Below are 25,124 nucleotides of genomic sequence, written 5' to 3'. Positions count from 1 at the left end.
TTATCAATAATAACATTGAATGTAAATAGACTAAGTTCTCCAATCAAAAGACAGAGTGGTTGAATGAATTAAAAAAAAAAAAAGACAGAATCATCTATTCCCTGTAAGAAACACACTTCATCTATAAATATACACAAAGACTGAAAATAAAGGGATAGAAAAAGATACTCCATGCCAATGGAAATTTAAAAAAGAGTAGGAGTAGCTATATTTATGTCAGAAAAAATAGACTTCAAGACAAAAATTGTAAGAAGAGAAGGGAAGGTCATTATATAATGGTAAAGGCATCAATTCATCAAGAGGGTATAACAACTGTAAGTATATATGCCCCCAACAATGGAGCACCCAGATATATAAAGAAAATATTATTAGAGCTACAGAGAGAAAGATAGACCCCAATGCAATAATAGCTAGAGACTTCAACACCCTACTTTCAGCATTGGACAGATTTCCTAGACAGGAAAATCAACAAAGAAACATCAGACTTAACCTGAACTACAGAATTGACCTAATAGTTATTTAGAGAACGTTTCATCCAATGGTTCCAGAATACACATTCTTCTTTTCAGCACATGGATCATTCTCAAGGATAGACCATATGTTGGGTCAAAAAACAAGTCTTATAACATTCAAACAAACAAACAAACAAATAATATCAAGCATCTTCTCTTACCACAATGTAATAAAACTAGAAATCAATAACAAAAGGAATTTTGGAAAGTATTCAAAAACACAGGGAAATTAAATTACATGCTCCTGAATGACCAGTGAGTCAATGAAGAAATGATGAACTGAAAAATTTCTTGAAACAAATGACAGTGGAAACACAACATACAAAACCTATGGGATACAGCAAAAGCAGTACTAAGAGGGAAGTTTATAGCGAGCACCCACACAAAAAAGAAGAAAAACTGCAAATAACCTAGTTTTTGTCATCAGTGTTTTAGTTTTTAGTGCAGAGGTCTTGAACATATTTCATTAAATTTATCCCTACATATTTAATGTTCTTGACACTATTATAAATGGCATTTTAAATGTTAATTTTATAATTACTTATTGCTGGTATATGAAAGAATTGGATCTTGTATACTGACCTCATCTCCTGTCACTTACTAAGTTCACATATTACCCCTAGTAGATTTGTGATGTTGTTTTGTAGATTAAGTTTTTTTAATGTACATGATGGTGTTCTTTGAAAATAAAGAGTTTTATGCCTTCCTTTACAATCTGTATGACTTTTACTTTTCTTGTCTTATTGCATTTGCTGAAATCTCCAGTCACATAGTGTCGCCTTAACTGATGATACCAGACATCATTGCCTGGCTCTCAAACTTAGAAAGTTTCAATATTTCATCAAAAATTATGATATATGGTATTTAGTGTTTTGCAGATTCTACTTAGCAGGTTGAGGATGTTTTCTTCTATTCCTAGTTTTTTAAAAGTTTTTTTTTTTTTTTTTTTTGGTCAAATTATATGCATGCTTGAAAAGAACAAGTATTCTGCAGATATTGTTGTGTTCTGTAAATATCAATTAGGTCAAGTTGATCGATAAGTTTTTCAAATCTTGCATATAATTTTATTTTCCCCTAGTATGTGTTACACATTCCTGTTTCTCTGCATATTTCATAGTATTTATTGAAAACTGAATATTTTAAATAATATATTCTAGCAATTATGAAATCTGACATTTCCCATCATCTAGGGATTGTTTTTGCTTGTTTGTTAGTAACTTGCCTAGACTAAACCTGCGGAGTCTGTGGTGCGGGACAACTGATGTCTTTTGTTTGTTTCATTTTTGTTCTTAAATTCTTGTCTTTATTTTTAAGCCTTGCTGCAAGGGCTTACACTCATGTCAGCATTGCTTAGTGGTCAGCCTATGACTGATCAGAGGTTGTGTTCAAATACTTTGAGCCAGTAAGACTTCTAACTTCCACAATGTCACACATCTACGTGTGGTTTGGGAAATAAATAAAAATTCAGAAGGTTCACAAGTTTGCCCAGCATTTCCTTTCTGTTGGGCACTTTCACATTTCCTCTACCTGTGTGCATGGCCTCAAGTTCTACCAGGAATATGTGGCAGCTTACCAAGGCTGATTATGGCTCTCATTCCCAATATTTCCCTGGTCCCTTGCTTGCTCCAACCAGGACCTCAACTTCAGGCTAGCTGAATTGTTGGTCTTGTTTTTTTGTTAGTTTGTCACTGAGACTGCTATTCTTTCTTTCAATACCCCTGGGCATGCAGTTTTTCAAATTCTGTTCCAAATCAAGCGTTCCCACAGCAAAACTGCAGGTTTACGTGATTTGTCTTTCATTGTAGAACAATTACTGTGGTGACTAAGCTGGAGGGGAGCAGAGAAGAGGTGGGTTGGAAGCAGCCCCAGGCTACAACACCAGATTCCCATTATTTCTACCTGAGGGCAGTAGTTTTTCATGAATAAATGCTTCTCAATTTGTTGTAAGCCTTTAATCAATTTGTTTTTAACAATTTTGTCCAGTTTATTTTTCTTTTTAAAGAGGATTTTCTGAGCTTCTTACTCTGTCATTCCAGAAGTCCTGCCTCATCATCCTATATTCCCCTAAATTACAGATTTATCTATTTGTTTTTAGTTCCATCAGTTTTATTTCATGTTATTAAGTGTGTGCACATTTACGAGTATTATATCTTCTTGATTAATTCTCTTATTATGTCTCTTTACATCTGGTAATACTCCTTGTTCTGAAGTCCACTTCATGTGATATTAATACAGACAGCAACTCTAGGTTTCTTATGATTTGTGTATGTACTTTTAACCTATCTGCATCTTTATGTTTAACATGCTTTCTTGTAAACAGCATGATATAGTTTGGATGTTATCCCCTCAAAACCTCATATTGAAATGTGATCCCTCATCTTGGAGGTGGGAGCTGGTGGGAGGTGTTTGAGTCATGGTCGGGGAATCACTCATGGTTTGGTGCTGTCCTCCCAATAGTGAGTCCTAATGAGATCTGGTTGAGCAAAAGTGTGTGGCACTACCCCTCCCCTTCTCTCTCTTGTTCCTCCTCCGGCCATGTGATATGCCTGTTCCTGCTTTACTTTCTGCCATGAGTAAAAGCTCCCTGAGGCCTCCCAGAAGCTAAGGTGATGCTGTAGCTGTGCTTTTATAGCCTGCAGAACTGTGAGCCAATTAAACCACTTTCCTTGTAAATTACTCAGTCTTAGGTATTTCGTTACAGCAAGGCAAGAACAGACTAGCACACAGCATATTTGTTAACTATTTGTAAAAAAAAAATCTAGCCTGATAATTTCTGCCTTAATTGTTCATTCCACTTATATTTAATGTTGATATGGTCACGTCTGATGTCTTTTTATTGCTTTCTATTTGTCCCATCTATTATTTGTCCTTTTTTCCTTCTTTTCTAACATTCATTGGTTTGTAATTTTAGTATTCCATTTCATCTCCATTACTGGCTTATTATTAACTATACTTCTGAGTTACATTGTTGTTTTCAGTGGTTGCTCTCAGATTTAGAACATGCATATTTAACTTATAACAGTAAAATTATTTTATTAATTTCAAAATAATATACCACCTCAAGTATAGCACAAGAAGAGTATACTGTACTTCCATACTCCCTCCTCCCATCCTTTATGCTAGTTTTGTCAAATATCTTATTTCTACTTATGTTATAGACCACAGTGTGTGTGTGCGCACGCGTATGTGTGTGTGTATCTCAGGTATTTGAAATACAACTTTATTGTTTCTAAATGAATGGGAATGGCAGTAACAAACAAGATTTCACCACTGAATATTATGATGTGAAATATAAGATTGGTGCAAAAGTAAGTGCAGTTTTTGCCAAAGTATTGCAAAAACTGCAATAACTTTTGCACCAACTTAATATATATGAAACTCCAGAAGGAAACAACCAAAACAACTACATATTCAGGTCCAAAAATTGAAGGTTTTTTTTTTTAGATGGAGTCTTGCTCTGTCGTTCAGGCTGTAGTACAGTGGCACAATCTCAGCTCATGGCATTCTCCGCCACCCAGGTTTAAGCAATTCCTCTGCCTCAGCCTCCTGAGTAGCTGGGACTACAGGCACGCGCCACCATGGCCGGCTAATTTTTTTGTATTTTAGTAGAGATGGGGTTTCACCATGTTGGCCAGGATAGTCTCGATCTCCTGACCTCGTGATCTGCCCGCCTCAGCCTCTCAAAGTGCTGGGATTACAGGCGTAAGCCACCACGCCCGGCCAAAGGTATGTTTGAAGTCCATTCATCTCATTCAGCACCCCAAAGACCAAGCAAATATTTTGCTTAGCTACATAATAACATGGCAAACACACCATGCCACTGACAGCACAGCATAGGTCCCTATAAAGCTGGACTTCTAATACTGGGCTCCAGCTTCATTTTCTCACAGATCTTCATTCTCATCTGGGAGAGCAGCTATCTGAACAACCTGTAAATCATGCTATATTCTGCTGCCAAAGCTTGGTCCATGACCTCTGGTGGGGCAATGGCAAGCATGGCAACAAACTCCAAGTTAGAATCTCCAATTAGTTTTCTAGCAAGCCAGAAGAAGGGCTTTTCAAAGTTAGAGTTACTGTTAGCAGAAATGTCACAATGCTGAAGATTCTTCCTTTAGTAGAATACAATAGTTTGCCTTCACTCTCCTGTCCTTAATATCTATATTGTGTGCCTCTGGGAATTTCCTGCCTCCCTTGGGCACTATCTCTATGGCGTCAACTTCTTCCTCAATTCAAATTGCCAAAGCCTGGTTGTGTTTCCCGTCTCTAAATGAACAAAATAAGTAGATTAGAAAGTAAGCTCTATTCAGTTTTGCTTAGAGTTGGTCTCAATTACTTGAAGCACTGAGAAAGTCAATGTCATATAGTGATGATAAGCAACCTTTGGGAAGGCAAATTGGCAGTATGTATGAAAAATTTCTTAAAATTTATATCCTTTGACATAGTAATTCTATTCCTAACAATCTATCCTAACAATAATCTAAAATGGGCATCAAAGATATGGTTGCAGTTATCCAAAATGCAAGCATAATGTTCTGGAGGAATTTGTTTCTAACACACCTGCTTAAAAGTTGCTTATGAAACATTCAATTTGCAGATGAGAGCTGTTATTACAAGGTGTTTAGGTCTAAAATTTAGCCATCTAGAGTATATGAAGGGGAAAAAACCCTCTCAACTTTGTAATGTGATATAGTATTGAGAGGAGTAGACTAAAATTTTAGAGATCAAGTTCTACCACTGACTTGCCTGTGGTCTTGGTAAGTTACCTATCATTCCTGGAGCCTATTTCCTCAACTACAAAATGGAGGTACTATCTGCTTTATCTACCTCTGACAGCCATGTGAGGTGGGGTCCAGCCTTCCCCTTTGTATGTGCTAGTAAAGCCTTTGTAATGATAGGAAATGTTCTCAATGACTTCCCATTGTCTTTAGATATGACAAAATCCTTACCATAGCCCACAAGATTCTGAACTATCTGGCCCAGCCTCTCTCTCTAGCCTCATCTTGACCATGACCTCCCTGATGGTCACCATGCTCCAGCCACATGCCCACCTTGGACCTTCACAAACGCTCTTTCCTCTCCCTGAAATACTGTAGCACCTTTGCCTGGTCAACTCCTACTTATCTGTAAAGTCTGAGCTTAAAAGTCACTTTCACCAAGAAATCCCTGACAACCCCCAACATGGCTCTCCTATGAGGTTTTTCTCCTAGAGCTCTGTACAGATCCTTTTGTAAGGCTCATCACAATGGTCATTACGTAATTGTTCATGTGATTATTTATTTTGTTGTCTCTTTTCAAAACTCCATGAGGGGAGGTTCTGTAGAAGAGGGAGTTTAATCATTCATTCATTCGTTCAATAAATATTTTCTAAGAGCTTACTCTGTCCTAGGCACTGTCTTAGGTATTGGAGATAGAATGATGGACTAGACAGTCCCTGACTTCGTAGAACTTATATTGTGGTGGAGGAGATAGCCAATAAGAAGATAAACAAATAGATATACAATTAGCAGAGAAAGTGATAAGTGCTATGAAGAGGTGCTCTGTAGACAGAAAGCACATAACCAGCAAGCACTCAAACCCGTGCTTCTGCTTCCAAGTGCAGGGCTCTTTCCACTACACCATGCCGTCTGCCCGAAGTAAACAAACAAAACCATAATTTATGAGGCTCCCTCAGCTGCCTGTGTGTGCACTTGGTGGGGTAAAACCCTCATGCTGTCCATGAAGAAGAGCCAACATCATCAGAAGCAGCAGCTGACTGGCTTGCCTGCTAAAGCAGGTGTCATGGCACTAGCCAGCCAGGCCTCTGCTGCCTTGAAACTTCACATCTGGCACCCAAAGAGAGAGTGTGTGTTTAAATAAGACAGCTATTGAATGAGTGGACTGAGGAGGGCTGGAGTTGGCTGGTCTTGGGGAATGATGCAAACCACAAGGGGACAGTGCTCAGAAGGTGAACAGAGAAAACAGATGGACTCAAACTGCAGGCGTGACTATAGCCCAAGCACCCCATACATCATTGGGAGAGGCTTCTTTGCTGCTAAAGATCTGTTTATTTTTTCATTAATAACAGCATTCTCTGATGTCTGTATTTGGGGAAATAGAATGCACACTCAGACCACTGGCTTTCCTCTAAGCTACTTCAAGTAGAAATATGTTTGAAACAAGGGTGTGTATAGCACATAGAATGACACAGCCCACCTGAAAGGAAGGGGTGCTGGTGGGGCAAAGGGGAGTCAGGAATTTGACTTCCCTTTGTGTGACTCCCCAAGGACACACACTAAAACACTGGGTCCATTAGCCCTCCCTCCTCACTTTGTGAGAACCTCAGTTTTGACAGTGTGTTGTGTTTTTTACAAAGTGGGCACTCCAATAAAGGTTAGTTGGCAAAAAAATTAACAAAGTATGACAACTAATTTTTCTCACACAGGCAAAGTTAAAGCCCAAAGCATTACTCTGAAATAATAATAGCATTTGCTGACCAACAATTATAAACTGGTCACTTTACATTTATTATCTCTAATCATCATGATAACCTTGAGGTAGACACAAGCTTCATCTTACAGATGAGCAGACTGAGGCTCAGAGAAATTTGGTGACTTTCTGGGAGTCACACTGATAGTAAAAGGGCATGAGCTCCAGTTTGTCTGGCTCTAAAGTCCAAGGACTTTATACAACACCAAAAAGTGACCCAGTCTGCTCTACAACTGCAGCCAGAATACACTTCCCAAAATATAAATCTCCTCTGCCTCTTTAAAATAAATAGAGATGGGGTTTCACCATGTTGGCCAGGCTGGTCTTGAACTCCTGGCCTCCCTCAAGTGATCTGCCTGCCTTGGTCTTCCAAAGCGCTGAGATTACAGGCATGAGCCACCACACATGGCCAAAAAGCAACTTGTCTCTTGCTGCTCTGCTGCTTCTAAAGTGTAGAGAACAGGAAGATACATAACACATATCATGAACTATGCACAATTCTAAGATAAAAGTGGGGGTTTTGTGCAGGAGCTTCAGGCTAGGTGTATTTTAGGGGTGAGCTTTGGAGTTCACATTAACACTGCTAGAGAAGAATCAAATCATTGGTACATTCTCAAGTATAATGGTCATTCAATGTCTAATATGAATGTCCATTATGATATACAAGAATGTTTACTACACTTCACACAACTGGAAAAAACTCTTACACTAAGAATGGATGACAATAAGATACTCTGTCTGCCTCTCAAATCCCAGCTCTACCATGTACTAGCTGGACAGCCTCTCGAGCACTGAATTTCCTAATTCATAAATTGGGCTGATACCTATACCTCACCAAGTTGTTAAGGATCAAATGATATAAAGTATATGAAAGCATCTGGCATAGATCAGGGGTATAATAAGATTTAGGATGAATTTAGTTTATCAGTCTAGGGCTATGGGTCATTTTGGCCCAAAGAATTCCAGGGAGATACAGTCAGTTCCAGGTCTGAATCAGTGTGTGTATGTGCGTCAGAGAATGGCCTACATGAATCCTTAGTGGAACCGTGGAACCAATCCCATCTCCATGGTTTAACTAGGACCATGGCTCAGGCAAGAGCCAGAGAATTTCCAAGCATGAGACAACCTAGCAAAAGACTAATCATTCCACATTTGAAGTCACTCCTAATAGTCTCCTCTCCTGAGTTTCCAAGGGGATCAAAGGAGTTATCTGCCTCAAATGGAACTAGATCTAACTTCAAATTATTTTCCTTTGCTTGCTCTAACTCAAGATACAGGTTCAATTTGGTTCTTACTTATGATCTACTTTATACCAGTAAATCTTCAGGGTATTAAAACTGATTTTTCTAATGTGCAAATCTGACATGTTAAAATTCAGTGGCTTTCTATTGCTTATAGTGCAAGGTCTAAACTACTTAGCATAGACCTCTGTGAGCTGGCCTCTGCCTACTTATATGGCCTCATAACCAACCATTCCGCCTCTCACTAAACCACTTATGACTCTCTAAACAGTCTGTGCTTTCTCACGTCCATGCCTTTGTATGTTCTGTTCCTTCTGCCTGGAATGCCCTTCTCACTTTCCATCTGGCAAACTTCTATTTTTCTCAAGACCTGTTTAAGCACTTCCTCCTCTGTGAATCTTCCCTTAATCCCTCAGGCAGCCACAGGCAACCCTTTCCTGGGTCCACACTGACTTATGGTCACATACCTCATTTACACAGGAGGAGGGACATGGTATCACAGTCAGAATACAGGCTTCAAGTCAGAAAGACTAGAGTTCAAATTGTGGCCCTCTCTCCAGGTCAGCTGGAGCACCTAGCAGAGGGAAGAAAGCCTTCATCTCTAGCCTAATGTGGAGTCCACTGGTGTGGGTTTCCTTATGTGGAGATAGAAGCTGAGAACTGTAGCCAAAAGACACAGACTCATTGGCAAGATCATGCCTACCTGAGAAAGACAAGTTTATTTTATTATTTTTTTCTTTTTTGTCATCTAGACTCAGATGAGAAAGATAATTTTAAAGGTATAATTCATTTGCTCCTTATGATCTACCTGAAGGGAAGTTGACATCCATGCAGGTTTGCTAATCACAAGCGTTCAAATATACTAGTTTCTCTAACTTTTCATTATAAATTATTAAACAGAGACATGTCTCACCTTTGCCACTTATTGGGTAAATCATTTAAACTCCCTGAGCCTTCCTGTCTTCATGTGTAAATAAAGTGTTGTGAGTATTAGAGAAAGTGTATTTAAATATCTGGCAAAAATTTTGGCCCATGGTAAGCACTCTTACAAATATTACTATAATAAAATTATAGCATATTTGTCTTTCTCTCTCCTCACTAGACAGTAAATTTATCAAGGGCAAGACATTCATCTTTGTCTAGAGGTTAAAAAAAAAAAAAGAAATTCATTTTTGTATCCTCATTATTTAATGCATCAGTGCTGGGCACACCATAAACTTTTAGTCAAAATCTGTGAAATGTACAAATATGTACAATTTTTTTTTTTGCCTTCCCAACAGATGGTCAGTCCCAGAAAGGCAGAGAACTTGTCATGTACTTTTCTTGAATCCACAGTAGCCACCAAAGTTGCTGGGCAAATAAGTTGGCATTTAAGGATGCAAGCCACACTTGTAAATGGACCAATATATTCTTCTTAGGGGTTGCTATACTGTGGGAAAGTCACATGATGCAGAATCTGAAGATGCAAAGTCTCAAGACCTAGGTTCTAGCCCTGGTTCATTTCCTTACCATGAGATGCTGGCCATACTAGCTTGACTCCCTGGGCTTGTTTTCTGCAAAATGAGGGAGAGAAAGACCTTGCAGGTTATCATAAGGATGAAGTAAGAGAAAGTAAAGCACCACATAAATACATGTAGAATACAATTAAGAGGGACAAGGAAACACTCCTATCAGGTTTTATGGTTTGCAGGAAAATGGTTCTTCCTTCTGTACATCCAATTCCAGGATCGAATTTTAAAAAGTACTATACCAGGAGTCCCCAGCCCCCAGGCTGCAGACTGGTACTGGTCTGTGGCCTGTTAGAAACCTAGCTGCACAGCAGGAGGTGAACAGCAGGCAAGCAAACAGCATTATTGCCAGAGTTCCACCTCCTGTCAGATCAACTGCAGTATTAGATTCTATGGGAACACAAGCCCTGTTGTGAACTGCAAGGATCTAGGTTGCACACTCCTTATGAGAATCTAAGTAATGTCTGATGATCTGAGGTGAAACACTTTCATCCCGAAACCATCTCTGCTATTTGGCCGTGGAAAAATTGTCTTCCATGAAACCAGTCCCCGGTGCCAAAAAAGGTTGGGGACCACTGAACTATAGCATCATTCATTATGCTATATTTATGTAATCATCACATACCTTATAAGCTTGACACGAAGTATCATAGGAAAACAAAGTCTTGATATTCAAAATGTAGAACACCACCCTGGCCTAACCTACTTGCAAGCGCCCCAGGACCACTTTTCAACCTATGAACCTGCAGCATGGCTTAAATAGGGCACAAATGCCAAAAGTCTTCTTGATTTACTTACAAAGGTTAAGTCAGAGGCAAAGCCAAGAACTGGACAAACTTTTTCAAGGAAAACAATGTTTTTGACTTAAACTGAAACCAATTAAATAGATTGCTTAGGTCAGTATGCTCTATTTAGAAGTTTCCAAGTGATCTAAAATTAATCAGAAAACTTAATTTTATTCCAACCTCTCCTTAAATTCTTCTTAACATTTATTAGCCTACTGATCTAACTTTGTAATTTAGTAAGTATAGTATACTGAACATAATTGAATCTTTGTTTATAGATTCAAGACCACTTGGCAGGGATGCTGTAGAGAAGATGCAGACATCAGATGAGTGGTTGATTTAGATAAACATTAAGATGGCCTTCAAATTTGACAATCTGGGATCAGAACAACTAGCTGTACTTTCACTTATGAAAATGAACATCAGGCTGGGCGTGGTGGCTTACACCTTTAATCCTAGCACTTTGGGAGGCTAAGGCAGGCAGATCATCTGAGGTCAAGAGTTGGAGACCAGTCCGGCCAACATGGTGAAACCCCATCTCTACTAAAAATACAAAAATTAGCCAGTTGTGGTGACGTGTGCCTGTAATCCTAGCAACTTGGGAGGCTGAGGCAGGAGAATCACATGAACCTGGAAATCAGAGGTTGCAGTGAGCCAAGATCGCACCACTGCACTCCAGCCTGGGTGACAGAGTGAGACTGTCTCCAAAAAAAAAAAAAAATCAATCATCACTGGACAGTATGGAAATGTGAACTAATATATAGCCAACAGGCAATACGGCACAGTGGTTAAGACTGTAGGTAATGAAGCCAAATTGTGAAGCCAAATGTGCAAAATGGGAATAAAAGTACCTATCTCACAGGGCTGCTATAAGGATTAAAAGAGGTAAATGTGAGTTACTCTGTTTTGCATAAGTTTAATATGTGTCAAAATACTGGTGACTTCCCATGCATTATTTCATTAAACCCCTAAAACAACCCTTTAAGGTAGGTAGGTAGCTCATTTTTAAAGCTGAGGAAACTGAAGTTCAGAGAGGATGCATACCTTGCTTAAAGTCAGTGCCTCAGACAGGGTTTGCATCCAGTGCCCTCTGCCTCCCAAGCCTGTGTTGTTTCCATCACGGCATCCTGCCTCCCTAGTAGGTCAAAATTGTTGAGTGTGTATCAAACTAAGTGAAGCCTATGCTGACTTTTTATTGTATAAACTGCCTTTTGAAGTAATCCCCGGTAACTGCTTGCTTTCTCATCAATACTCTCATGCTTAAAGCACAACAGAAATAATTCCATTAACTAAAGATTCACTAAATCATGGTTCACTTATACCATGAATGTATAAGTGACAAGTGAAGTTCAAATAGCTAAATAGCATCCAGTAAAATGGTGAGCCTACCTTAGCCTGTTTCTTTCCTCATTTTTTTTTTTGCATAGGATTATAACATTTTGCCCATTATGATTATTCTAATTCTTTCCTGAATTATTACCTCCCTTGTCTATCACTCATCTAAGCATTGTCTCAAATGCTAAATGCTATTTAGTATGTTTGTCTTGTCACTCCAAAATGGTAACTTCTGGGCTCTTACAATCCCCAAAGTATCTCATCCAGGACTAAACATGACTAGCTTCCAATAACTGCTTTATGCTTTGGATCTGACTGATTCCAAACAGACACTAAACAAAGTAGTTTTTCCATTCTTCAAGAGCAGTTCAGTAAAAGACATGCCATGAAGAGCCTTGAGAAAGCCTAAAACACCAAAAGAAAGAAGCTGAAGAACTAGCCATGAAGAACTCTGAGTATTAAAAAAGAAGGTAGGGGGAGCCAAGGTGAAACCTCAAGAAACATGGAGTATGGAAAGAGAAAATGAGAAAAATTAAGGGGAGTGGGTGTTCAGAAAACAGGATTTGAAGGAGAAGGGGAATTGTAGAGTTAAGGTGGATTCTGATCCAGTAGAAAAATATTGGATCAGAAGCCTTACCAAGTTTCTCTGGCTAAAGAGCCTGGGTGGCAATCTGTGGGTGGTCCGCACTTAACAACACAAAAAACTGGACACAGATACAAGTGGAGAGAAGTGTCATGCAGCAGGGAGTGGTAAGAGTCAATCCTAAATGCAGTCATTTGGGTACAATGTGCCCTTCAGAGAGGGCATGGTGACAGCATGGGCTAATTTACAGAGCTGCCAGGGCAATAACTCAGAAAGCAATACTGCCTTCTCACAACAGAACGAGGCAGCCCCAGAATGTTTCATGGTGGTAAAAGCTGTATTACAGCATATTGAGATCCTGGAACCAATGAAAGGAGACAAGTTTACCAAAACGAGTCTTGACACAGAGTACATTTCTGGCAAATACATTTTTAGGCACTCATTCTACTCATGTCCTGGAGAAACTATTTAGTTTCCTTATATGGCCCTTCTCTTCAGCTCTCTCCTGTATAATAACTAATGTCTTCTTAAAGAAACAAAGATAGAAAAGGAATAGAGAACTGTTTCACTCGTTTACCAGCCGCCTCTGCCCCCAAACTCCCTCAGTTTTTTTCCAGGGAGGTGAGTGAAGGCTCATCACTTAGAGTGTCAAAGAAGAAATACCAGCTTTTGAAATCACTTTAAAAAATTGATTCTGCTACAGAAATCTATGTTGACAGGAGAAGACAAGGGAGATGCTGCCATTGTCTATGCTGACTGCCAGAATTAAGCAGCCTTGTTTTAACCATGATGGTTTTCTTTAATCCGGCTAGAATTTTAAGATACAACGTGCATATGCAAGGGTAGAAATACTATCATGGATACAAAATCAAAGTGAATACTGGCTGTCACTCTTAACTGAGGACCAATTCCTAATGTTACTCCTCTTCTCAAATTCCTTCAGTTGGCCCCCATTATCTACAAATCAAATCCAAACTGCTTAGCAAGACCCCAGTTTTATTTCTCAATACATTTCCCTCCCTATTCTCAAATTCTACAGTCCACCTCTCCCAAAAACCATGCTCCTCTGCCTGGAAAATCGTTTCCATTCTTCTTCGCTTGGTGAAATCCCGCTCACCATTCAAAGAACTGCTTGCTTTCCTCTCTTCCAGGAGGACTGCCTTGATACCTACTTATCCTCCTATCAACTCTTGGAGGACCCTGTACCTATCTGTCACTGCATTCACATACGGCACTGTCATTTCATCTTACTGGCTTTCCCTTCTACTAAACTGTGAGGATCAAGTGTCAAATTCTATGGTTTCTATTATATCCTCTAGTGCCCAGGTCAGGGGCTTGACACATAGTAGATAAACCATAAATGAATAGTAAATATAGCCATCCATAACTCTTTCAACAGGAAAATACTCTCTTTAAATCTTTCATGAAATAGGACAACTATCTTCCCCTTTTTACCACATGTACAGCCAGAATGACTTTGAAGAGCATACCACCTGGGTCATACAACTGAAAGTTGCTAGCTTACATCACTTATGACATCAGAAAGGAAGCCCCCATTTGTAGAGCACCTATGTGACTGCCATCAGGTACTGAATTCGTGCTACATACACTTGACTTTAGTCTTGACAACCCTTGGTAACTCATTTTAGTTTTGATACAGAACCTGAGGCTCTGAAATTTGCCCAAGGTCATACGGCTAGCAAGTGATGAAGCCAAACTAATACAATGTGCTAGATTTTCTTCTAAATGAACTAAAAAATGAGGTTGGCTGAAACTAAGATTTCCCCAGGGCTGAAAAATGATGAAGGCAGCAAATAGCTTGTTCATCTCAGACTATGGGTATGCAGTTTTAACAATATAAACTGAAAAGCAGCCTTCTTCCCATTCAGAGTTCAAATAACTGCAACACTGTTACCAACTGTCAAATAATAGACTCATCAGATACTCAGTTTGAAGCACTGTTTTAAAACAACTTCTCAAATTTATTTAACTCCTGTGGATAACATGGTATTGTATAAAAAGAAAAAAAAACCCACCACTCAATACATGGAACTCCAACCAGCACCAGAATTTTCCAATTCAAATTTAGTTTTAGTCAAGACCCCAGCATAATAACTAAAAAAAAAAAAAAAAAAATTTGATCGTTGCTTTTCTTTTAATTTTCCATTCCTATTTAGACAAACGGCCAGAGGCAATGACAAAAATAACTGTTTAAAGGGGATTTCTCTCCAGAAGTTTTTGTAAAGGTTTAAGTCCAGGCTTTCCATCCTCCCCATCCTTCTTCATTTTAAAAAGAAAGAGTTTTGGAGTATGTCAGCCTTTACTCAGCTTGCTATACAAAGCCCCTGCTTTAGTTCTAGACATAATGCCAGAACTCATCTCCCAAACTTCTGGTCTTAATCAAGTTCATGCTTGGTTGCTAAGGAAGCTCATGTTAATCCCAAAGTCAGCACAATCCCAACCTTAAAGCAGAGACAGCTGATTGCATGACTTACGACATACACCAGCCTGAGGAGGAAGGAGCTGGTCAGACACCTCTTGCCTGCTACGTGAGACACATCAGTAGTGGAGCCTGACCCCTTCCACACAGCTCACTGTGCAAGATCACCAGCACACCACCGCAATCCACTGAGCTCACTACCTGTACAGCCATAATGGAAGTCACTTGAAGATTATCATTGGATAGATGATTTCCCATAAGTAACTAATAAAAATGTTTTCTTTGCTGTTTAGACCTATTAACAATTCAGTCCATCTCCTCTTGGGGAGCCTGTAATTTAAAGCAAACAGTGGAGCTAAAAATACAAAGGAGCAACATCCATGTATAATGTATGCCTTATCTTCCTTGGTAACTTCCTAGAAAAGTGCTGGTTCTGAGTATCCTGTTTTCTTCAGGAGGAGAAATTTTATGTAAACGTAGTACACTGTATATAGGAAGGGATTTCTCTATTTAGTCTTTGTCTCATTGTATGGGTTTCACTCTCTAGGTATTGAAAGTGAGGGAGAGGGGACCAACAAACCACAAAGAGCAGCATAAAGCACACCCCGTGTGAGCAGCACAACAGCTCCTCCAACATCGTCAATGCTGACTCAAGGTAATTTCTGGTGGAGTAGAACATATCATTAAATTTCTATTTGTGTTCTGCCTGAGGCTTTTCCCTAACCACTAATTTCGAGTGAAGGTCCCAGAGAGCTTTTGCAAAAGGGACAGAACATAAGCCATGTCCTGGTCTGTAGCCAGGTGTCCGTGTACTGCATAATGGAGAAAGAGGATTACAGCAAGATTTTCGCTTCAGCCTTTGGTCCAACCAAGACTTAAAAGACTTACAGAGAACAGCTTCAGGAGGTTAAGGGACAGAAGTGTGGTACTGGAGGAAGATAGGAGGGGTAAACACATCCAGTAAAATTTAAGGATAAGAAACAGCCACACCAATTCTCAGAATACGGAGGAACAAGAAGGAATCGTTCCTGTGCCATATGCAGACCAGGGCATAGGGTGAGTGGGGCACAGTGGATTAGCCACTAAATGGCTTCAGTGAGGATTCTGAAACCCGTTCCAGTATAATTTTGGAGTAAATCCTTCTCCTGGACAGGTCAAAGATTGTGCTTTTTAAATGTCATTAGAAGGTAACAGCTTTTTGCCTCCTGCTTCCAGATGATTTCCCTTTGGTTAAAAACCAGAAATAGTATAAACCTCACAGGATGAAAGAACAGTCTTTTGATAAAGGTGAGGTGGAGATCTAGATGAACTTACATAGTAAGTGAGGAGTACACTTCTTGGTCTTCTCCCTTGACCACTCCAAGTCTCTGATCTACCAGAGATGGCAGTTTATTTCCTCTGGAAGAAGCCAGTAATGGACACCTGTCTGTTGGCTTTGCCCAGAGCAGCAGTCCCTTTCTTGGGGCCCTTTCGTTCCTCTTTGGGCTCTTTTTTCACAGTCATGGCAGGGGGTCTGTGTACTGAGGATGTCTTCATCTTAAGCTCCTCTTCACTATCTGTGCAGGATTCACTCTCGTAGACTTTTTCAGTCACTGGTAGGATAAGAAAAAAATGGAACATGGGTGAGGTTGAATCATTTACTCTAACAAGAAAATGGAATGTCTTGCTAACCCCACATTTCAGACTCTGATCAAGGCAAGTATGATTACTTAGGACTGAATCTTTCTCCTACTGGGAGGTCAGCTCTAGACTGAGGTAAGTATGTGGAATCCTGAGCTCAGGCAGCCTCTGTTTAATACTTAGAATTAACGAACATACACTTTTCTCCCTCACTGCTATGTCCCAAGCCTTTAATAACCCTTTATCAGTTAATTGCCTAAATCCTTTATTTGGGTCCTGCCCTATGCTAGCTAACTTCCTGAACTCTATTATCAGAATTGTCTATTATCAGAAGTGTTTGAGATAACTTACTTCTAACTCCATGCTTTGACTAGCTTTGTAAGTCTCATCTCTCTGACCTACAATGCCTATCTACTCCCACTGCTGGTCTTAAGCCTCTGGTCTATCTGCCTGACTCCCTTCTGTCTAGTCAAGCTCACCATGGACCCTCCTGTCTAGCTCTATCCTGATGCCACCCACTCTCTGCATATCCTAAGTACAGAGAATTGAAGATCAGTTACTCAGCTGTTCGGTTCCTAGTTCCTAATGGCTGCAAATTAACCCAAGATTTAGTAGTAGTCTATATCATGAAGGTTAACTATCTCAAGCAAACTCTATCAGATGATACACTTGTTAGTTTTAAGGAATGACAGTGATAAAATGAGAAACAAAGTTGCCAGTTTTCTTACTCTCTATCAGCCAAAGGCATAATTTGCCTTTCCCCTTCTATTAAAACTCATTGAACCATTCCCAAGGAAAACCTGGAAAAGAACTATACCAGTAAGCAGTCATTATGAAGAAGCCCTGAAGGGCACAGACAGAGAGTGGCTTCCAGCCATGATGTCACAAAACCGAAGAGGGTCTACTTCACACTACTGCAACATATACACCAACCATAAGAAACAGCACACCACCTTTCTACAATTTTAGAGAGCTGTGGCAGCTGTATAACCAATGTCATCTAAAGTCTTTCTCAGCCTTCCTGGTTGCAGCAAGTGATAGAGAAATACTGAAGGAAAAGATCTCATTCTCAGCTGAAAAGAGTAACCTAATATGCATAATAAATGCTCAAATGATTAAAGGTTTTTTTTTTTTTCCATTAAAGAACAATGATAGTCTCAAGCTCTTATTGATAATTCTTTCTAATAAAATATATTAGTCACATTGTTATAGAGGCATAAACTTTGGAAATTAATTTTATCTATGTCCTAATAACCTGCTCTGCTACTTAGATATCATCTCAAACTTTAGTGTGCATCAGAACCACCTGGAGGGCTTGTTAAAACACAAATTGCCAGATTCTGCTTCCCAAGTTTCAGATTCAGCAGGTCTGGGGTGGGACCTGAGAATCTGCTTCTCTAACATGCTCCTAGATAATGCTGATGCTGCTGGTCTGGGACCACACTCTAGGAATTAATGTTCTTTCCTTCTCTGTTTTAAATGTTCAAGTGCAATTGCCACTGGAGTATTCCTTCACTGTTATCCAGCTAATCCCATTAAGACTGCTAATCAACAGTCCCTTCCCAGAGAGTTCCGGGAATTTGTCTTTAATTTTGTAAGAGCCCAGAATTCACTTTGATGCTCACTTAGAGGCTAAAAAACACTGATGAACTTTAGATATATAGTAAGTATTCTGAAAGGCCTTACTACTCAAACTGTACTCCACACACCAGAGGCATCAGAATCTCCCATGAGCTTATTAGGAATGCTCTCTCAGTTCCCACTCCTGGCCTACTGATGCAGAATTTCAATTTTAGCAAGATCTTCAAGTAATCCTCATAGTTGGCAAAGTTTGAAAAATATTGCTCTGACATACTTAGAGAATTCCCATGGCATACCTATTCATTCAACAATTAGATTTCAAAACACCACATCCATCTCACATGCATCTTCAAAAGCATGTAACTGAATTAATGGGACAAAATTACAAGCTGTTATTTGTTGAATATCTTCAATAAATTATCTTCAATTAGAAAAGTCTGAAGAGCCATCTACAGATAAAGAAAGGAAATGACTTTCTACTAGTTGGTGGTATAAGACTTTCTTCTTCATAAGCTATATTCTGTATTCAAATAGCAGCATGTCTACAACATTACACTTCAGCATCAATTAGCTCATTATTTCATTACTTATTAATGAAACCACTGGCTGTCTCATTGCCAATTTTGTGTAATACATTGCTTGGGGGAGTTAAAAAAACAGGGCGGCACCAACAAAATTCCTTTAGCAGCATATTCAGTATACTGTAAGAGCTAAAAGAAATATTTCTATATGCAAAGCTATAGCTACCTCAAACCCCAGGACAAAGGAGGTTTGCATTAAAAATATAGGTCCTTTATTTTAGCTGAACGACATGCCACTCTTCTGGGTTGCCATTAAAAAAAAAACCCCAAAACCTGGTTTTCATGGGTAACATCAGATTTCTTTTATATTCAACTGCTTTGCTCTTAGAAACCCACCCTCTTGTCCAGGAGTCTACTGCAAACTTATCTCAGGGGCTCAACTCCCCAGTCTCTGCTGCAAACTCACAAAGAGGGAAAGATGAGCTTTCTAAACTTACAGAACAAATCTGATCCAGCACGGGACAGGGCAAGCCCCCTATGCTGATACATTTAGAACAGTCTGAGTAGAAAGGAAAGCAGAACTCCTTTGTTGGTAACCAAAGCCAAGATTCATTAGGTTCAACTTGGACTAAAAACCTTAAAAAAAAAAAAAAAGTGCAGTGTGAGCACAGTTTTCACTGCTGCATCCAAGGCTCTTAACAGCCCTGTCTGGAGACAGGAGTGCAAAAAAGTCCACATCCCACACCTGGCCAAAACTCGAGTACTATGTTTTAAACAAAGCAGTAAATAATTACCCACAAATTCCCAATGAACTCTCAAAAAGATATCTGACTTTTTTCTTTGAGGGCAGAAAGAAGAGAAAAAAAAATGGCACCAATGCTTTTGTCGTCTTAAATTTAAAAAATGTACTGTTGAATTAAGAAATTCAACAGTAAATACATATATTACCACCCATGGCCAAACCAAAAGGCTTGCCATTTTTTGAAAAATGGCAACTATTAAAAGACTGAAAGCCAAAAAAAAAAAAAAAAAAGAAAGAAAAGGAAAAAAAAAAACCCATTCAAAGTCCAGAATTCACAGGTTCACAAGAAATCTGGCACTGAAAAGACAGAATTCCCACATGTAAAGAATTCTGCTCCCTAATCACATACTACAATTAAAATGGCAGAGACCTTTTCAGAGGACTGGGAGGTGGGGAATAGTGGGACAGGGAAAACAGCCTTAAAACACTAGTTTTAAGAATCAGGAAAAGTTGATTCTTCAGAGCCAATCTTTTAAAAACAGAAATCTGAACTAGAAAAAAAAAATTGAGAATGGGGAAAATAACTTTCTCTGAAGAGCCAACCTGTGGCAGGTGCCACAAAAGGCAAAATGACAACCATGGGCTATCCAACTAACAAAGGTAAGAGCCTAAACCCACAACTCTTTTCAAACACGAAAGCACAATACCAGGATCTGAGCATCCCATGGAACCTCAAGTGCTAAATCTTAAAAGCTCCACAGAAGTCTGGTTTGATTACGGAAAGGGTAGAAGAAGCTAAAACATGGCTGAAAAATCAGCCAATGACCCAAAGTCTGAACTCTAATTCCTCCCTAAGCCTTCAAAACAAGCACATGCTTTTACCTAACATGGCTTACAAATAGGAAACATAAAGGAAGCAGTCTGGATGAGTCATACCCTTCTGAAGAACAAATGGAACCAAATACCAAAGATGACTCTTGATACAGTCTAATCATCTGTAGCTTCTTTTCCACTGTTCAAATTTATAAAAACAAACATTCTTTAAAAAAAAAAAAAAAAAAAAACTTCTCAACCTCTATGATATCTTCAGTCTGTACTATGGTTTCCATCTTGAAAATGTTTTTAGATATATTTATGCCACCTGACTCTTCATAACAATCCCACATATAGGCAAAACGGATATTCCACAGATAAGAAACCCCTCAACAGAGACAACATAACTTTTAGCCAAGATCTCAGTGCTTATTTTTATAGTGTATGACCTAAACAAGAACCAAGGTGTTCTGACTTATACTATGCTACTACTCAAAGTGTGTGCCATAGACAAATAATATTAGCACCACTTGGTGATGATTGACATGTACATTAAAGTTTGAGATGTACCTGTTCTATAAGGGATTATGGTGCCTCTATGGTAATAAGAGATTCTATCTCTGGATTTGGAGCCAAATATTTGTCTTACCTATGCAGGCTTCCTCATCCACGTAAGTTTTAGATTTTAGTACACGTTTTCGTTTTCTTTTGTTTTCTCCACTTGAGCTCTAAAAGATCAGATACAGTGTTAAGCTGACCAATTACATTATACAGAAAAATAACAAAAGCTTTTAAATCTATACTAATCACCCTCCAATATTCTATTATGATAAAAAGTTGAAAGAGAAACATTACATTAGTTTTAGAGAACGAACCCCATTACACAGACAAGTTATGTATACACAGGCTTGATATATCATTAATAAGAAGGAAAGTAACATGCTGAAGAAAGAAAGAACTATGTTCTGTTCATTCAGTCAACAAACCTTTGTTGGGTAGAGAAGGCAAAATGGTTAAAAAGTCGGATAGGATAAGGACGTTAGTGGAGGAGAGAGAGAAGGAAAGCAGACCACTGCAATACAATGTGGTAAGGGCTTCAATGGAGGGCTGAGGCAGATATTATGAGTGTATACAGGGATAGCCCCTAAACCGGACAGGGAGTTTCTGTGGAATATGCCCTTGCTGTAGACACCTGCTATATCAGTCTTCACATTTCTTTTTTCTTTTTCGTTTTTTAGAGACAGGATCTCGCTCTGTTGCCCAGGCTGGAGTGCTGAAGTGCAATCATAACTCACTGCAGCAGTCCAACTCATGGGCTCAGATGATCATCCTGCCTCAGCCTCCCAAGTAGCTGAAACTAAAAGGCATGCGCCCCACCATGCCCAGGTTTTTTTTTGTTTTTTTAAGACAGAGTCTCACTCTGCCACCTAGGCTGGAGTGTAGTGGCACGATCTTGGCTCACTGCAACTTCTGCCACGTGGGTTTAAGTAATTTTCCTGACTCAGCCTCCCAAGTAGCTTGGATTACAGATGCCAGCCACCATGCCTGGCTAATTTTTGTATTTTTAATAGAGATGTGGTTTCACCATGTTGGCCAGGCTGGTCTTGAACTCCTGACCTCAAGTGATCCACCTGCCTTGGCATCCCAAAGTGCTGGGATTACAGGGGTGAGCCACCACATGCCCAGATATTTTTAAAGTAGAGACAAGGTCTCTCTGTGTTGTCCAGGCCAGTCTCAAACTACTGGACTCAAGCATTCCTCCCACCTCAGCCTTCCAAAGTGCTTGGATTACAGGTGTAAGCCAACATGCTTGGCCAGCCTTGACATTTCAACATTACACCTAACTAATTTAGTCTCAAAAGGTATTACTAATACCAACTTCCTTTTATCTCCACTGATCTCTTTCATCCCATTTTCTCTTCAGCTAATGAGTAAATCAGTGTATGATTTAAACGACAGTCTTAACACAATGTATTAAGAAAAAGTAATAGCCACAAAGGAAAAAAAAAAAAGTCAGCACTTATTTTTTTCAACTTTTCATTATCTACACTAATGGATGTAGATAAGATGCAGCTGAAGACGTTCAAAGCTGTATTTCCCTACTGATTGCCAGTTTTCCCACGAGCCCTTTCCCAGAATTGCTTCTGAAGAGCAACAAATGTGTGTAAGTTGTTTGTTCCCCTCTTTTACGTATTGCTCTGATGGAGAGGGGATCTCTTTTTTGTACCATTCTAACAGGAGGTGTACAGCACAGCAGAGATGCTAAAGGTCATGAAAACAGAATAGCTCCCAGGTTCCACCTCTGCAATGTTCCTGAGACTATACCCTATAGCGAAATCTCCCTTCAGGTGAGAATGGAGGGAATGTCATTCTGTATAACCTGTAGGAGAGCAGAATGAGACAAGAGCCATCTACTGGCATTTGCGAAGTATACAGCAAGGTAACTGATTTAGCACAGTGGCTGCAGGTCCTTCGGACATAAAAGACACATGGATATGCAAGCATCCCAGTACAATTTTACCTTGACAGAAGGAGGTTCAGGCTCAGTCTTTGGCACTGGTTCAAGAGGTGGAGACGCAGAAGGAGGTGGGGATGGTGACTCAGCTTCATAAACCCCAGGAGAGTCAGGGAAGACTGAAATAATGAAACAGACTTAGATCAGAAAACTACAAGCACTATCTAGCATAATGCCTTCTCCACTGGTTCTCTAAATGTACATGTCCTGCAAAGGGCATTTTGCAAGCAGTAATTCCTGATAACAAATAACTTTGCAGTTATATAGTTTTCTTTAAAATATGTACTTTATTAATTTTATACAAATAAAATCAGAGAATCAAGAATTATTACAGCCAGAAGTATCTTAGCTAAATGTTTTCTTTCATAGCTAAGTCAAGTTATGAAGTTGGTTTATGAATATCCAATCATCATCTTCCATATGCCATGTATTTCACTTTATTCTTATAACTCTAAGAGACAGATTTTCTTACTTGCACATTAGAGTAAATACAGGTTCACAGAGGTTCCTAAACTTGCCAAGGTCACACAGCTTATAACTGAGACAGGAGGTTTTAAGCCTATGTCAATCCAATTCTACAGCCTTGCTATTCCAACTATACTATGCCACCTTATCATTCAGAACAAGACATTTTCTCTCAAGATCTAAGTGGAGATAATCCTCGGGTTATAACAAATGTTCCATGCCAGAGTCTTTCACTGTGACCTAAGGATTACTTTTAAACACCTGAGATGCTTGCTAGACTAAAAATTTCCAACTGATATTAAGAGTGTAAAATTGGAGGTGGGGGAAATCATCTTTTAAATGATTATCATAATTAAAGCTCTAACAACTAGGACCTGCTTAATATTTTGCATGGAAACCATTTCTAGTGACGGCTCCACTGATAAGGCTTGTTCTGCTACACAGAGGTTAATAGGAAAAAACACTTTTAGGAAAAAAATACTGCTGTGGAAGCGGCATCACCCAAGAAATGAGCACCACCAGAGGGATCCCATCATTTCTCAACAATTGTAGAATTGGTGATCTTAATAAAGGGCCCATGAGAGGGGAAGTGAAAATCCTCAACTGACCTATTACTCAACCACCACAAAGAAAGTGCTGGTCAGGGGACTGGGTAGCGGCTTAGCCTCACCTGCTCCCTGAATCTCCTGGCTGTATTCAAATTCTTAACACAAGTCTTGGATCTGAAATTCTCCCAACTGATTAGGTCAGTGTTAAAAATTATGACAGTGAAGAGTTCAAGGCCAAATGACATAAAGAGGTGAAGTAGAACAAGAGCCAGAAAGAACAATAAATTATACACTTTAAGTATAAAATGGGCCCCCAAAACTTTATAAGCTCTGGGAAACAAGAGAGAGAAACATAAAAGGAAAGCAGTCCAGCTATTAGCGCAGCTCTGGGAGGCTAGAACATGATGGGAGCTCAGGCAAGAGAAAAGTCAAACCCCAGAAGCAAGCCCCCATTGTTCTGAAGGAACAGCTTTGAAGAAACCTGGGCCACAATGGTGGATGTGTTATACTGGAGGAGGAAAGTTTAGGCAGTGAGGAAGACAAAGGAATTTTGAGATTCACAGTAATAAACTGAGGTGTTCTTATTCTATTTCCAGTTCTGAAACCAGCTGACTTAACCAAAGAAAACAATCCTAGTGACACCATTTAAGATCCCTCTCACAGCACTGTGTATGCAAATGCTTATCTAGAGCCCCACTCAGGACTCTAAGCTCCAAAAAGGCAGAGACACCACGATTTCCCTGGCACCATGAACACAGAGTAAATATATACATATATAAACAACGGAAAACCACCACTTTCTGAACTAAATTTGGGATGAAGAATGTCCAGGTCAAGGAAGACAACATGTATCTCTCTCTTCCTTCCACACACTCCCTGAGAGAAACACTGTGATAATAAAGGAGTGAAATGTTGTAACTCCCCCAAACAGGGTAGAGAACAGTAGAGGAGTCAAAAGCCCTTAATGATTAAGGAATTTCAACAAATCCCTGGAAGATAGAAGGCAGATGGGAGAAAGTTGACAAAAGAAGCATCAGTTAAATTAGATGAGTCAGATAGTAGAGATTACTATCTGTTATAAAACTATTTTTATCTGACTTTTAAGATTGTAAATATCTATTACTTTGTTTAAACTTGCCCCCGTTCATGTACTAGAATATATGCCTGTCTGCCTTAGCCTTTACCAAGCCAAACATTCTGACTCAATACATTTTTACTGACAAAGAATGTTCGATGCACTGGTGTATTTTAAACATATCTGTAGCCGGGCGTGGTGGCTCAAGCCTGTAACCCAGCACTTTGGGAGGCCGAGGCGGGTGGATCACGAGGTCAAGAGATCGAGACCATCCTGGTCAACATGGTGAAACCCCGTCTCTACTAAAAATACAAAACATTAGCTGGGCATAGTGGTGCGTGTCTGTAATCCCAGCTACTCAGGAGGCTGAGGCAG

At 39.5% G+C, this 25,124-nt stretch overlaps 1 protein-coding gene across 2 annotated transcripts in view; it reads right to left on the bottom strand.

Moving 5' to 3' along the window:
• Nucleotides 1–14,064: 14,064 nt before the first annotated feature.
• Nucleotides 14,065–25,124, bottom strand: part of POLD3 (DNA polymerase delta 3, accessory subunit) — a 47,963-nt gene continuing 36,903 nt past the window's right edge. For both annotated transcript variants that reach the window (XM_032259065.1, XM_032259066.1), the window contains 3 exons: nucleotides 22,668–22,780; nucleotides 20,796–20,874; nucleotides 14,065–16,461 (listed from right to left, as the gene is read on the bottom strand). In XM_032259065.1, the coding sequence (XP_032114956.1) occupies nucleotides 16,259–16,461; nucleotides 20,796–20,874; nucleotides 22,668–22,780 (395 nt within the window). In that variant the 3' untranslated portion in view covers nucleotides 14,065–16,258. The remainder of the gene's footprint in view (nucleotides 16,462–20,795; nucleotides 20,875–22,667; nucleotides 22,781–25,124) is intronic.

The sequence above is a fragment of the Sapajus apella genome, unplaced genomic scaffold (assembly GCF_009761245.1).
Source record: "Sapajus apella isolate SASKATOON/1434 unplaced genomic scaffold, GSC_monkey_1.0 scaffold106, whole genome shotgun sequence".
NCBI lineage: Eukaryota > Metazoa > Chordata > Mammalia > Primates > Cebidae > Sapajus > Sapajus apella.
The sequence above is the reverse complement of the archived record's forward strand: the minus strand, read 5'-3'. Positions and strand labels throughout refer to the sequence as shown.